General features: G+C 48.1%; 1 protein-coding gene and 1 pseudogene across 1 annotated transcript; both read right to left on the bottom strand.

The window, feature by feature from the left end:
* Nucleotides 1–735: 735 nt before the first annotated feature.
* Nucleotides 736–3,002, bottom strand: LOC125546188 (mitochondrial import inner membrane translocase subunit PAM16 like 2-like). The gene is made up of 4 exons (XM_048710360.1): nt 2,742–3,002; nt 2,559–2,646; nt 1,561–1,691; nt 736–1,023 (listed from the first exon to the last, which is right to left on the bottom strand). The coding sequence occupies exons 1-4, from the start codon at nt 2,742–2,744 to the stop codon at nt 901–903; spliced, it is 345 nt and encodes a 114-aa protein (XP_048566317.1). The 5' UTR covers nt 2,745–3,002; the 3' UTR covers nt 736–900.
* A 9,964-nt stretch (nt 3,003–12,966) lies between these two features.
* LOC147982095 (uncharacterized) lies at nt 12,967–15,435 on the bottom strand (annotated as a pseudogene).
* Between the last annotated feature and the right edge of the window lie 288 nt (nt 15,436–15,723).

A 15,723-nucleotide genomic window follows, 5' to 3' on the forward strand; every position in this document is an offset into this window, starting at 1 on the left:
TTCAAATTTGAAACGGAGGGAATACTAGTTAGTAATCTATCTCTTCATCATCCCCAAAAAGCGCTAATAATTTGTTAACGGTCTCCCTGTTTGTGAATAGTTTGCTTTTTTATTTTTCTGTTGTCCCTGTGCTTGGTCATGACTGAGAGTAACCCATTCACAGCTATCTATAATTTCTCTTTGTTTCTGTGCTAGGACATAAACGAAAGTGCTCATCTGATCTAGTTCATGTGTGTTTTGTATCTCAAACCCTTCCTGTAACGATTTTCCAAACAACACATACATGTACTCCCTCTGTTTCTAAATATAAGTCTTATTAGAGATTTCAAAATGAACTACACACGGATGTATGTAGACGTATTTAGAGCGTTGATTCACTCATTTTGCTCCATAAGTAAGTCCATAATGGAATCTATAAAAAGACTTATATTTAGAAACGGAGGGAGTACTAGGCTAGCCAATCGTGTTTTTCTTCAGGGATGGATGTAGTGATAGAGATTACATCTTTGGAACCATAGCAACATCAAAGATTACATTTTCCAGCCAGCGTACTTTCAAGGGAGAAAGTTGGTGTCTAACCCCAATAATCACCCTTCAAAATTACAGGTGAATGCTAGCAACGTTGGGATATTAGGTTCAAATCACAAGCTGCTACAACAATCAAACATTACCGATGATTGCAACACAAATGTGCCAACATCTGAATTCGCATGGAAACGAGGCATCGCCTCCGTAAAAACAAATCAAACGGTGTTCCTTTTGTTGAATATATTATTCGAGTCAAGTGGAACAAACTTCCTGTTACAACCAAATTTGACCTGATGCAGCAGCCCAGCATAGCTCAGACAGAACATCGACTGACAAAATCGATCGATTAGACGAAACGCTGCCCATCTCAGTTCAGTTCATTATGTCGGGCTTATCATGGTATATGGACTCCAGACATTCTTTGGCCCGGTGTACTTTCGATTGGAGATAGAAGCTTCCGCTCTTGGCATTCTTCTCAAACATCGTATCATACTTCTGCAAAATATTTAGAAGTCTGGGCATCAGTTTGTGTGTCTACAGCAAATGGATATACATGTGCCTTCCACAATCATAACTATGAGATGTTGATACAGAGCAATAAAATGATTGTACATGATGTTGGCATTGTTCAATATTCCTGCAATTTAACACCAGTATTACGCTGAAGCAAACTATCATATATGTGCTCTGATAATCTTAATTTGATGAAGCAAACCCATGGAGAAAAAACCTTAGTTCATGTGCATATCATGACAGGTGCTAGAAGATACAAAAAGAACAGGCTTATATTACCACAATCATAATTATGGGGTGATACAGAGCAATAAAATGACAGTGTAAATGATGTTGACATTTTTCAATACTCCTGCAATCTAACATCAGTTTTAAGCTGAAGCAAAATTGTGATGTGCTTTGAAACTCTTAATTTCATGAAAACAAACACATGAAGGAAAAACCTTAATTCATGCGAATATCACATGACAAGTGCTATAATAAGATGTATCAAGAGAATAGGCTTCTATCATCACACACCTTGACAATCTCTTCCCAACTCGTCTTTTCACTGATACCTAATATTTGCCGGGCTTCTTGCTCGGTCATAGCCTTGCTAGCCCTTCGAATACCATTCACAGCTTCCTGGGCAGCTCCGGTTCTCTGTGCATCTATAAGACAAATCAGGAACTATTAGTTGCATTCAGAAAACTGCATGTTGCTCAGGGAAATACTCAGGCAGATGTATGTCTCTATGCATCTAATAAGAAACCAAAGGAAGAACCCATCTCCAAGTTAGCTTTTATAATTACACACAGCAGAACTGTGTCCTGTGCAGGATATGGTCAATATCTCAGCCCATATCAGTGTTTACTAAAATTACCAATGAGATGATAAACCTAAACTACAGAATGCCATAGGTGGGCAAACAAGGGCCCTGATCTAAAGGCTTGGGACTTGCCTGGAATGCATGAAGTTGATGACACCTGTGGAGAAATTTCACAGGAAACAGTTCCAAACAGGGTCTAATGGAGCAAAGGCAAATCAAAGGTTTTGATTCATTTTAATCAAATGATAGAATTCCCTGTGTGCACCCTTGAATACTAAATGATAATTATATATGACAAGAACAAACACCAGTAAAGTGGAAGATAAAAAAACTTTTTTGCATCATTCATTTACAGTTTATAACAGTGTAGTATTCCAGAGTGCAGACTATGCCCATCAAGCAAAAAATAAATCCTGTCACCATCATTTCACCACCACCAAGTTTTGTACAGGACACCACAACATGTTCAAAAGGGGTAAAAGAGGCATCTTTTGGCATCGATGCTGTGAGCTAGATATGCAGCAATCTAGTAATAGCTACAAAATTCCTCCCGCCACAGCTATCCTTGGCAACAACAGGCGGAAAACAAATACAGCAGTAGCGCGGATCCATTCACATTGTCAGGGGCAAGGGACGGGAAGCAGGGAACAAATATTTTTTGCAGAGGGGGAGAGGGAGAGGGAGAGGGAGAGGGAGAGGGGGCACTCACTGACGATGGCCTGGCGGTAGGCCTGCACCACGGCCCTGCCGACGACGGCGCCGCCCATGACGAGGAGTTGCCCGAGGAGCCGCCCTGCCTGCGGAATCACCCATCAGCAGAGAGAATCAGCCACGCCCGCCCACGCGGTTAGGAATCAAATCGAGAGACGGATCGAAAGCCCAGCGCACATACCATCTCGTCGCTCTGGTTCCCCTCCTCTCCGGCGGCGGCGGAAACCCTAGGCGGGCGGGCGCGATTCTCGCGGGAGACGCGGGGGCCGCGAGGGTGAGGCTGTTGGGTGGCGACAGGGGCTCGCTCCCTGCAGGCTCGACGCCGGCGGCAGCGGTGACGGCGGCGGCGAATCGCTCGCTCGCTCTCTGGCTGGCCGGTGGCGGAGACGGATTAGGCGTTGGCGAGTTGTGGGGGAGGAGGAGGAGGCGAGTCCGGGCCTTTTGTGCGTTTGGGTTTGGGTCTTCATCTTGGGAAGCAAGAAAGATTTCCGTGGTGGTGGTGGGCCTACTAGGACTGGGACAGGCGCTTGCGAGGCTGGGCCAACGTGACTGGGCCTGCGACAAGTTGGGAGAGTTCATCCAAGTGTTTCTTTTAAGGAAAAAAAAAACTTTGTATACTTGTTTCTTGGTATTTGTATCCTAAAAGGTATTTTGCGATTAGGTATATTCACTTCCTCTAGGCCATAGACCTGATCCACCTTTCTAGTACATCTAGCAACTAGCTACAGAAGAAAGACCACACTCAACACTACTTTGTCAATGCAACATTCAGATTTCTCCGTATCCTCCACACATGCTCTTCCATCTCCTATTTGTTCATGTGGGCGGACCTGTGGCCCTCGCTCATGCAAGCACCATCACAATTCGGTGGTGATCGTCATTACGGAATTGGGTGTCCGTTGCAGCCACCCATGACAACGCGATCATAGGCTTAATATACCTCCTTGGTGGTTTGGGCTCCCCATGTTCATGCAACTACGTTAGTGAGTTCACTATGTCGCAACTATGGTGACGCGATCATGGTTTGTGTTTGGCTACAATCAACTCGATGAGCTCACCGGTTGTCCCCCAAGTTTCTCTACACGTTATGCCTCATGTCCATCCAACCATGGTCGCATTGGATCCGACCGTCGAGTCAATGACGAGATGGTTGATAGTGGTGATCATACGGATATTATGATGTTACAATGAAACCTAATCAAGTTCATTCGCCGTTGATGAATATTAGGATTTTAATAGTGGTAGTCATATGGATAAACCTAATTCCCTATCTTTGTCGATGTTAGCTTGGCGGCTCCATGGTCCTCCTCCCTGTTTAGGCACAACTGTGATCATTGTAATGTTTCATGTGTTTGTTGATGGATACTAGGATTGTTGTGGTTGTCAATGTGGCTAGTTATACTCAGTTCCGAGGCTTTCCCTCAAGGGATTGCCGCCGGCTATAGGCGTGCTTCACTGGAGTACATTTCCCCTGGGAGGTATGCTACCCGCCAATTAGTGGAATCACCCACTCTACGAAAAATTCCATACCCATGGAAGGGGTTAAGCGCCCAGTTCATATATGATTTGTAGTAGTGATATTCCAAACACATTAGTAACTACAAGACTAAGTCAACCACAATGATGGTAAGTCTGTTAAACCAAGAGAATGCCATGATCGTGTTCATGTTGAAAATCATAATAAAATGAACAAAATTTGCAAAGGATGGATAAAATATTAATAAAGAAGAGAGAGATATTTATTGTGATGAAACAAAACCAAAATACAAATTGTATTGAATATATGGGCACATAGGTCGGATGTAGATCCTCATGCATCCAAAGTTTAATTAAAGATTGACTACTCAGACGGAAGAGTGAGTCCAGAGGCTTTGTGGTGCGAGGCGCGGAAGAAGTCAATGGAGGAGCTTGAGGTTGCGAGGACAAGATCGCTAGAAGCTCAAGTAGAAGATTGTTGGAGTGTAGAGGTTGTCGATGAGATCATAAAGGCGGCGGCGATGGAGGTCGTGGACAAAGCTTAGTACATATTATGGTTGAAATTTTTCCAGCTATTGTTTTGCTATATACTCTCTATTGTACTAAATCTAAATCACTCGTCATCGATGGTTATGGGTCGGCAACACTCCAAAACCGATAACTGTAGAGTCCACTCATTCTCAATCATATTACATCACCAAATAAAGTTATAATAGATTTTGGGTGTGAACATTTATATAAAACTCCTTTACATTTTATAAGTCATTAACATTAGATGTATATCATTTTTATTCATAAAAATCCTTTAACATACAAATATAACTTTATATTAGGCACCTAATTGTGTTGGTAAATTAGTATGTAAGGCTTGTCATATGAATAAAATGGATAGTGCATAGATATTTTGAGACAACCAGAAAAACATTGGACAAATAACATTCTGAAAATAGTTTTGCCCAATTAGAGGTATTGCATTGTGTTTACATGCTCTTAAACTATTATATTTGTGAGGGCATTTACATTTATTTTAATATGCTTAAATATCTTAGTAGAGTATTCTACATGATATGAATTGACAGATATGGAGAAATGGAGCAGAAGGGCATTCTTGGAACATTTAAGACTTATGAATTGGTTTCATAACTTAATGTTGCACTGAATTGTGAGAGTGAAATCTGTTTGCCAAATTCATATTTGTCATTCACCTAAAACGGTGAACTATTTCATGTCGAGTATGCTAATTAATTAGGAATAAGTGGTATTACCATGGCATTCAATTCTATATTTGTTGAAATACGTCCCTCTTTATTCAAAAAATGACTCCTAATGCAGCTTCCATGTTAAGCCACAACACCCTAAAAGAGCGGTTGATTATATCAATGACCAATCACGTCCATTAGATTCTAAAAGTTGGAACGAACAATCATGTCTTTGATTAAAAGACACATCCCTTAATGAAAGAGTGCCTCTTTGTGACAGATGTATTTTCTGGAAAGACACCCGTTGGTGAAATGACTTCTCTTCATGAAAAGACATATTTAGTCTATAACCTCTCAAAAGATGCAACAATTTAAATTGCCTTAACTGTGCAGAAAACTAATGTGAGAAAATTTAAATTTTGAAACTGTTTATGCACTTCAATGACTTTTGAACTTTGCAACTCTATATTTAAACAACAAAAGAATCATGTGTGAACATTTAAACACAAACTCAATAAAAACATCTAATAATACCTACTCCCTCTGATACAAAATAATTGCGACACTTATTTTGGATCAAAGGGAGTACAACAAAGCGTGGGATTTACACCAGTATGACAAGTTTTCCTTGATGATGCCAAAGGAAAAGTCGTGTAACAAACATATCGGCAAAGCTAGAAAGTTAAGCATGCTCGATCTCAGTCTCCCAAACCCGTATCTGTTCATAAGTCAAGCTGAAAAGAAGAATTTTCTCTTCTGAATTGATACTGCAGACAAGCTAACATTGCTATAACAATTAGTGTGTGGGTAAGGAAGGTAAGGAAGAAGCAAAGAATGACTTCGTGATTCATTTCTGAAGAAGAATCTTTACAAGCATTAACACTGTTTTCGCCATGAGATATAACGGTATTCTCTGGATATAAGTAATAGTGGCTGTGATCCATTAGCAGGCGGCGAATGGTGTCACAAGTGGCCTACACATTGTTTACTCTGCTTCATACAATGCAATCAAACATAGGTATTTGCTCCCCGTGGTTCTAAAAACCAATTACAATGTGAAAATACAGTCTGAACATTCACAATGCTATTGCGGTCCTTTTTTTCTTTGAGGTTTGGGGCTGCATGTTTGCTTCATGTAAACCTGCATTATGAACAAACCTTTTTTTGTGGTACAACAAACCCACCAGGGTTCAAGTCCTAAACTTGACACTGGTGCTTACATTAAAAAAGGGATAATTGTTTCTGTGCCCTTAGTTGGGTCACCCTCGACTGATTTGCCCCTAAATTTGGAAAACACGCGGTCTTGCCCAACTTTGACCGCTCTCCTTGCGTTTTTGCCCTTCCGGCACGTCTCTGTCCAATCAGCGCTGTTTGACCGCAAACGACGCGTTACTTTGGACATCGCTTGCCCCCGTGCTCACTCACACTCTCTTATTCCCCACTCTTTCTCTCTCTTTTTCCCTCTGACGAACCCTAAATTGCGGCGCCGAGCGGCGGGCGGCCAGATCCATTGCAAGGTGATGGGGGAGAGTGGAGAAAGCGTCGGCGGTGGCCGCTGTGGTGGTAGGAATAGCACACCCCCACTGCAGCGCGGAGAAGGCGGCTGCGGCGGCACCAACGGCGACAAGGGAAGCTCCTGTGGCGGATCTGCACCAACGGTGAGAAGCGGTGGAGGATCTGCACCAATGGCGACAAGCAGGGGCAGATCTGCACCAATGGCGACAAGCGGGGTGCTACGTCTTGAGCTTGCGTTGGTTTTCCCCGAAGAGGAAGGGATGATGCAGCAGAGTAGCGTAAGTATTTCCCTCAGTTTTTGAGAACCAAGGTATCAATCCAGTAGGAGCCCATGCTCAAGTCCCTCATACCTGCACAAAGCGATAGCTACTCGCAACCAACGCGATTAGGGGTTGTCAAGCCCTTCACGGTCACTTACGAGAGTGAGATCTGATAGATATAATATTTTTGGTATTTTGGTATAAAGATGCAAAGTAAAAAGTAAAGGCAAAGTAAAAAAGCAAAGCAAGATTAAAGTAATGGAGATTGATATGATAAGAATAGACCCGGGGGCCATAGGTTTCACTAGTGGCTTCTCTCAAGAGCATAAGTATTCTACGGTGGGTGAACAAATTACTGTTGAGCAATTGACAGAATTGAGCATAGTTATGAGAATATCTAGGCATGATCATGTATATAGGCATCACGTCCGTGACAAGTAGATCGAAACGATTCTGCATCTACTACTATTACTCCACTTATCGACCGCTATCCAACATGCATCTAGAGTATTAAGTTAAAAACAGAGTAACGCCTTAAACAAGATGACATGATGTACAGAGATAAATTCATGCAATATGAAATAAACCCCATCTTGTTATCCTCGATGGCAATGATACAATACGTGCCTTGCTGCCCCTTCTGTCACTGGGTAAGGACACCGCAAGATCGAACCCAAAGCTAAGCACTTCTCCCATGGCAAGAACTACCAATCTAGTTGGCCAAACCAAACGGATAATTCAAAGAACTTGCAAAGATAACCAATCATACATAAAAGAATTCAGAGAAGATTCAAATATTATTCATAGATAGACTTGATCATAAATCCACAATTCATCGGTCTCAACAGACACACCGCAAAAAGAAGATTACATCGAATAGATCTCCACAAGAGAGGGGGAGAACTTTGTATTGAGATTCAAAGAGAGAGAAGAAGCCATCTAGCTACTAACTATGGACCCGAATTTTCTGTGTTGCGAGGCGTTGGCGAGTTGTGGGGGAGGAGGAGGAGGCAAGTCTGGGCCTTTTCTGCGTTTGGGTTTGGGTCTTCATCTTGGGAAGCAAGAAAGATTTCCGTGGTGGTGGTGGGCCTACTAGGACTGGGACAGGCGCTTGCGAGGCTGGGCCAACGTGACTGGGCCTGCGACAAGTTGGGAGAGTTCATCCAAGTGTTTCTTTTAAGGAAAAAAAACTTTGTATACTTGTTTCTTGGTATTTGTAAGCTATACTTGTTATGTGTATCCTAAAAGGTATTTTGCGATTAGGTATATTCACTTTCTCTAGGCCATAGACCTTTTTTTGGAATGTTGGTAGTTTGACTACCAAATTCATTGATCAGTGGGGAAAAAGAACAGAACGAGCTACAGGGAGTACCCAAGGTGGGTTCGCGCCAGATATGCTCAAGCAACGAGGAAGAGAAAAGGAGAAAGGAAACAAAAAGACCTCAGACTAATCTACTCGAGCTCAGCCAGGGTCAAATGGAATGCCTGCTCCAGCCATATTCCAAAGTTGGATCTCGTCTCTTACTTTAGCGATAAACATCTCCTTCTGTAGAAGTTCCTTCTGGAAGATTCGCCTATTTCTCTCCCCCCATAATTCCCAGGATATGAGTTGGATGAGGGAAAGTGTTCCTTTTCTCTTGTCCGTCGTTGCATTGCCATGGCAGCTCGCCAACCAGCCTCTGATGCTGGTCCGGTCAGTCCAGGATGAAGGGAGCAGGGCAGTCATATTTGTTAAGTTTGCGATCTTTTCCCAAACATATCGCGACCAAGGGCATTCAATGAGCAGGTGTGATGGGGTTTCTAGACTCCGCTCACACAGGGGGCAAAAATAATTGTTGTCCCATCCCCGTCGTAGCAAGGCGTCGGCGGTGAGAATCCTTCCCAATATGCCCGTCCATAAGAAGAAACGGCATTTCCCTGGTGCCCATGTTGCCCAGATCAGGTTATACCCTTCCATGTGTGTGGCACCTTCAAATTGCAGAAGGTATGCTGAACGGGCAGAGTACTCGTGTGATGGAGTGAAGCGCCAAGTGATGGTGTCTGCTTGCCCATCATGCAACACCACATCGTCCAGCAGTGCCGCTAGAGCAGTAAGCTCCGGAACCATATCTTCTGAGAGTCCCTTTGCAAGATCCAACAGCCAAGTTTCATTCCGCATCGCATCTTTTACGGTTCGGTTTTTTCGTATGGAGATTTTGTACAATGTTGGGGCAATAACCTTTGGGCTTTGTCCACTCAACCAGCGATCATGCCAGAAGTTGGCTTTACCACCATCACCAATTGTTATATTAGTAGCCATGGCGAACAACATGTGTTCGTCATCGTCGCATGGCAGCGGCGACCCCTTCCATGGCCGAGGTGGGTCTTGCCAGACCATCCAAAGCCATCTAAGGCGCAGAGCAGTTCCAAATTTGGCCAAGTCTAGCACTCCCAGGCCGCCGAGGTGTTTCGGGCGGCAAACCATGTTCATCCAACCCGACATTTTCCCCATATACATGTGTTCTCTCCACTCCATAACCAAGCGCGGCATAGTTGCACCAAACGCTTCAGGACCCAAACCGGTAGTTTGTGCACCGTCATCATATAGATGGCGAGCGAAGTTAGGCCAGACTTGAGGAGCACTAGGCGTCCACTCTTAGCCATGAGACCACCCTTCCAGGCGGCAGTCTTGTTGCCAAACTTGAGTAGTAACGGGTCAAGGTCCACCTTGATTAGGTTCCTGAGAGACAGAGGCATGCCAAGGTATGTGATCGGAAACTGCTTGAGAGGGATGCCAAGGGGCGCCATGATATTGTTTAAGTTGGCTGCGCCACATCTGATCGGGAGAGCCGTGCTCTTGTTAGCATTTACTTGGAGTCCCGAGGCTTTAGCAAAATAGTCAAGAAGCATTTTGATCATCCTCGCGTCGCTTTCCTTCGGGTTCATGAATATAGCCACATCATCCGCATAGAAGGAGCAGCGCATCAGCGGTTTTCGTTCGGGCAATTTTGTAAGAACACCGCAAGATATGGCCCTGGTCATCATCCTTTGAAGAAGGTCCATGGCAAGGATGAATAGGAAAGGTGAGATCGGATCCCCTTGCCTAAGACCTTGCCGATGTTGGATGGCATCGGATAGCTGGCCGTTAATCATCACACGAGAGGTGGATGTCCGGAGCAGCATGGCAATCCATTCGTGCCAACGCGCGCCGAAACCTCACGCTTCTAACATATCCATCAGGTATGCCCATGAAAGCGAGTCGAAGGCCTTGGCAATATCAAGTTTCAAAAGGATTGACGGTGTCTTTGTCTTGTGTAGCCTCTTAATAGTGTTCTGAATGTACAAGAAATTTTCTTGGATGCTGTGTTTTTTGATAAACGCATTTTGACATTGATCGACCAGATCACCTAGCTTAGGGGCCAGCCTACCCGCTAGGATTTTAGAGAAGATTTTGATCAGATTGTGAAGGAGTGAGATTGGCCTGAACTCTTGTAGCGTGTCCGCCCCCTGTTTCTTAGGAATGAGCACCAGGATAGCAGTGTTAATACGCGCTAGACCTCGACTGTCCATTCTGTATAATTGCTTGAGGGCATCTAGCAGATCTTGCTTGATGGTTTCCCAGCATTGTTTGAAAAATCCCCCCGAGAAGCCATCCGGCCCCGGCGCTTTGTCTGCTGGCATTTCGTCGATTGCTCTATTCACTTCCTCTAGGGTGATTTCTCCCTCAAGGCCCAACAAATCCACATGCTCAAGATCGAGCTCATCCCAATTTAGCGCAACGGATCGTGGATGGTCAGAGCCAAATATGTTTTGGAAGTGTTGATGAGCTAAATTGCTCATCTCGTCCGAGGAAGAACATATTCCATTTGGCCCCTGAAGCACATGAATGGTGTTCCTTTTATGCCTAGCATTGGCTTTCCTTTGGAAAATTTTTGTGTTGGCGTCCCCAGCTTTCAGCCAAAGGACTCTACTTCTCTGTCTAAGTTTAATTTTCAGGAGAACAGCCAAGCCTAGGGATCTCGACTTGAGCTTGGATCGCAGTTCTCTTTCTTTAGCAGAGAGCAGTCTGAAATCTTGTGCCGTATCCAGCTGAAGAATTATTTCATTCACTGTCATGAGCTGCTTCTGAATGTCTCCGACAAGTGTTCTACTCCATACTTGCAGAACTTTGCTAAGTCTGTGTAATTTGTCACTTAGTCTAGTGATAGGACATGCGTTCCTGGTAGGCATATGCCAAGATTGATTCACCACATCATGGAAGCCCTCGATGAATTGCCAGTACGCCTCGAAGCGAAACCTTCTGTTTGTTTTGGTGATCACATCATTAACTAGGAGGAGGGGACAGTGGTCCAAAATTGAGGATGATTGCGGCAGAAGTTTTGCGCCAGGGAAGACAAGTTCCCAGTCGACATTGCAAAAGGCACGATCCAACCTCACGAGCGTTGGTGTGCTTTGTTCCTTAGTCCATGTGAACCGCCGACCGATCAACTGTATCTCATGCAAGCATGATCTGTTAAGTGTGCGTCGGAAGCTATTCATCCATCGGCGACAGATTCTGTTGTTGCTTTTGTCCTTCGGATCTGTGATGAGATTAAAATCTCCAATCACAATCCACGGCCCTCCCATGGAATTATGGATTGTGGCTAGCTCATTGAGAAACGCCGGCTTGCGGCGATCATCATGTGGCCCATACACCATTGACAGCGACCAAGCAACCCCTCCTCTGACCGGTGTAAAACATACAATGATGGAAAAATCTCTCACAGCGATGTTGCTGGCATTGAAGCAATCTGATCGCCAGCACAACAGAACGCCTCCGCGAGTGCCCTCAGTGTCTAAAGACGAGTGCCTGTCGAAACGCGATCCAACAATCTCCATGCGATCCGCGTCAGAAACAACGGAGAGTTTGGACTCCTGTAAGCACACAATCGAGCAGTTCAGACGCTCAAACATTGCGCGGACGGCCGCGCGCCTTGCCCTGTCATTTAGGCCCCTCACATTCCAGTTGATAAGAGATAAACATTCATTCATAAGGAAACACATATAGCTGCAGGGTTCAGAACCAGGCACTGATTGCCATGATCCACAGGATACAGAACAGAGAGATAGTTTGCAAGGCAGACACAACGGCGCACACGACTAACATGACACAAGTTCAGATAATAGCTAATCATATGGAAACTTGAAGAAACTGCAGGTGACGCGTTCAGCTGCAGACGCGTTAGGCAGCTCGAACAACGAGCTCGTCCAGGATCGCCTGGAGCTCAGTATCTGGTAGGCGGAGCTGGGATGGGGATTTCAGACCGGCGATCTCTGCTAACTTGGCCACATTCTCTAGTGGCATTGGGTTGCGGAAGAAGTTCAGGTACTCCAGGAGTGTGTCATCCGTGAAATCCTCCGCCCGCCTGATGAAGCCCAACTTGACGCTTATCGCCGCCTACGATCGCCTCGAAGAGGAGTAGTTGGAGCTGAGACGAAGCAGCCGGGTGCTCTGCCTGGATGCCTTCATGGCGCATAGCAGGCGCTGCTTGATGGGGCGAGAAGCGGAGGAGGGAGGGGCCGGCGCGCCCAGGATTGATGTAGACAGCAGCGCAGCGATTTTGCTTATGAAAGCACGCTGCTCGTCAATGTGCAGCTCCGAGACTTTTGCCGTGATCGCCGTCAGAAGCCCGGGCCCTGACAGATTGGCTTCCGCTAGGGCGCGTCTCGCTCGAGTCTCCTCCCGTGATTGGACATTGGGTTGGTTCAACTCCTGCTCCGGTGGCGTGGGCCGTGTGGATGCACCGGGCCCAAAAACCACTTCCGGGCCTGTAGCCTAGCTTGGCTCCCAGCACATGCTTGTGAACTGGCCTGCCTCCCAGCTCGGCAGCCAGCAGGGCCCTATCGGCAGGGTAGGCTGTTCCCAGCCGTACCGCCTCTGCGTGGCGGCAAGAGAGGGGGCCTCATCCCATATGCTTGGTCCGCCTGGCCCCAAGGATTATGGCAGCGGGGGTAGCTCATAGCTGTTGGTGTTGTGGTTCTTACTGAAGTGAGAGGTCATCGCAGTAGCTGTGATGGAGGTTGCATCATGTATGTTCTGACTAAGCCAGGGCAGGGTGATGTCGAAGAGCTGTAGATGCTGTCGTGGTGGAGAGTACAGCGGCATGAGATCAACAGGGGTCGGCTCCCAGCCCACCGCGTCAACATGGACAAGGTCTCGGGCAGACAGTTCTGCCGATGGCAGAACAGGAGTGCTCATCACCTTGTCAAAGGTGTCCATGCCAACCGCTGCCCCAGCCATGCTCTGCATGTTGCTGCACTCATCATCGTCCAGCCGCAGCTTTTCCTCAGCGCCTTGTTGCATCTCTTGTTCCCGTGACCTAGCAAAGGGCGTACCCTGGACCAGCTGCAGAGACGGGGTGACGAACACGTGGTCCTGGCTCCTCGATGCATGCATGTCCGGCTGAGCAGTCGGTCCCGCAGCACCAGCATTCTCAACCACAGCCGCACCCGAAGCCTGCCCTTGGGCTCTTGGTTCATCTCTAGGCCCCACATCACGCCGGCGATACAGGCGAGGCTCCGGTGCACGAGCCGCCGTGTCACGGCACTGCGCGCGCTCATGCACCCCAAGCCAAAAACGCGAGTGCGCCCCGCCACGCTTGCCACGCCGTCTGCCATTGCCGTTGTCCCCATCATCACGATCATCGTCGGAATGGCGGCCCGCGTGGAAGGAGCTGGTCGAGGCCAACGCCCGTGCCCGGCCCTCACCATCCTTGATGCCCATGCACCAATCCTTGTGCCTGTAGATGCGTGGCCACTCCAGCTCCTCGTCGTGATCCGTCGGCGGAAGGGGCGTGTAGTCCTTAACCACATCCAAGTGAATCAGGACTGGGAAATGTGGCCCCTCGATGCCCTGCTCCGCTGGCTCGCCTTCCGGAAGCGAGTCCCTAGATCGCACAACATCGGGGCGGTTGATGACATTGAAGTCAGAGGCGCGCGGGATCAGGTCTGGATCCCAAGTCCAGAGCCACGCGAAGAGCGCGGAGCGGTTGATCTTGGTAAGGGACTGATGCTCAATGAGATCGAGCTTGCAGTTCTTCCCGAGCACCTCTTGCACATTGTCCCAGTCCCAAGCATTAAGCGGCAGGCGGTCGACGGCGACGCGACAGTAGTAGCGCCAGACCCTGCTGTCACCAGGGGGTGGGAACCATGGCCGGAGTTGGAACTTGACGCTGGCCACCTGAACGTAGCGGCCCTCGAAGACTAGGTCCCGCTGGCGGTGCTCCTGGAGGGTGACGATGAAGTCTTCGGGGAAGCAGGGAGCTACCTCAATGTCGCGCCAGGGGAAGCGGTGATCCCGCTCAATCGCCCTTGCCACCATGTCCGCCAAGATGGCAGAGCAAGGTCCCGTGGCAGTGAGCAGCAGCGCCGTGGTTCTGAGACGGTGGGACTCCTCCTCCATAGCCGGAGTGCTAACCACCGAGCAGCTTGATGTGGCCGGCCTTTGGTGCGCTGCCCCTGGAATGTACTCCCAGGCCATCGGAGCAGGCGGGTGCGGCGGCGCCGGGACACCCGAGTGTGACGAGGCCTCGGTGTTGGCCGCGACCAACGGCGGCGCGCACATGGCGGTGGTGGGGCTCGGCGAGGCAGAGGCGGGAGACGCTACTGGTGGTGGAGGCGGAGCGCGCTCAGCGAGGGCTTTGAGCCGAACAGGGCATGCACACTCAAGATGGCCCGCCCGTTTGCAAGTATAGCAAATTTGAGGGTCGCGGCACTCGAAGAACTTATGCCGAGGGGCGAGGCAGCGGTAACAGCAGTTTCCAAATCTCCTCTTGAATGCTTCAACAGCAGAAGGGGCGAGGTGATTATGGCGACGCCGCGCTGAATCAAATGGCAGCGGCCCCGGGCGATCTTCCTGGCGCCTAGCTAGGCTCTTCTCACGCCGGGAGCACACCAGCGTCCACTCCCGGCCATCTGGGGCGGGGTCAGGCGGCACTGGCAGGGATCGATTCTCGCGCCCAGACGCGGGCAATCCCCCGCGTGCCTGACGTGCAGCGGAGCTCGGTGAGTTGATGACCCTCTCCACAGTAGGAGTCACAATAATGGAGCTCAGACGAGGCCTGATCGGGGCAGCCACAGCCGCCCAAGAGCCGTGGAGGAGCTCTGGAGGTGCCGTCTGTGCCATATGCAGCTGTCCGGAGGAGGAAAGGAGGGAGGGTGGTGCACTTACTTGCGCTGCAGTAGCCTCCGCCATGGCGGACAGAGCCACACATGGGAGGATTCTCCCCGAGATCTGGTCAACCCAGCCAGCGGGCGGGCCGATGACCGCGTCCCGAAGCGTGATGCAAGGAAGCACGCACCCAGACACCCCATCAATGATCTGCGGGATGGGCGTCTGGCCGGCGGGCGCAGAGATGGCCGGCGCGGAGGCGGAGGTAGGCGGAGCTCGCAGCGGGAGCGACTCCATTGTAACGCCCTGCATGAAACTTTTTCGAGACAGGGTGAATGCCACCTTTCTAGTACATCTAGCAACTAGCTACAGAGGAAAGACCACACTCAACACTACTTTGTCAATGCAACATTCAGATTTCTCCGTATCCGTGGTTGTCAATGTGGCTAGTTATACTTAGTTCCAAGGCTTTCCCTCGAGGGATTGCCGCCGGCAATAGGCGTGCTTCACTGAAGTACATTTCCACTGGGAGGTATGCTACCCGCCAATTAGTGGAATCACCCACTCTACGAAAAATTCCATACC

The sequence above is a fragment of the Triticum urartu genome, chromosome 3A, assembly GCF_056163025.1.
Source record: "Triticum urartu cultivar PI428250 chromosome 3A, HENAU_Tu73, whole genome shotgun sequence".
Taxonomy (NCBI): domain Eukaryota; kingdom Viridiplantae; phylum Streptophyta; class Magnoliopsida; order Poales; family Poaceae; genus Triticum; species Triticum urartu.

Excerpts from the sequence above, each read along its gene's own strand:
- LOC125546188 (XM_048710360.1), bottom strand. Across the intron at positions 1,692-2,558 it reads CTACCGCCAGGCCATCGTCA|ATGCACAGAGAACCGGAGCT; the intron begins GTGAGTGCCCCC and ends TTTGTCTTATAG. Across the intron at positions 1,024-1,560 it reads GTTGGGAAGAGATTGTCAAG|AAGTATGATACGATGTTTGA; the intron begins GTGTGTGATGAT and ends AATATTTTGCAG.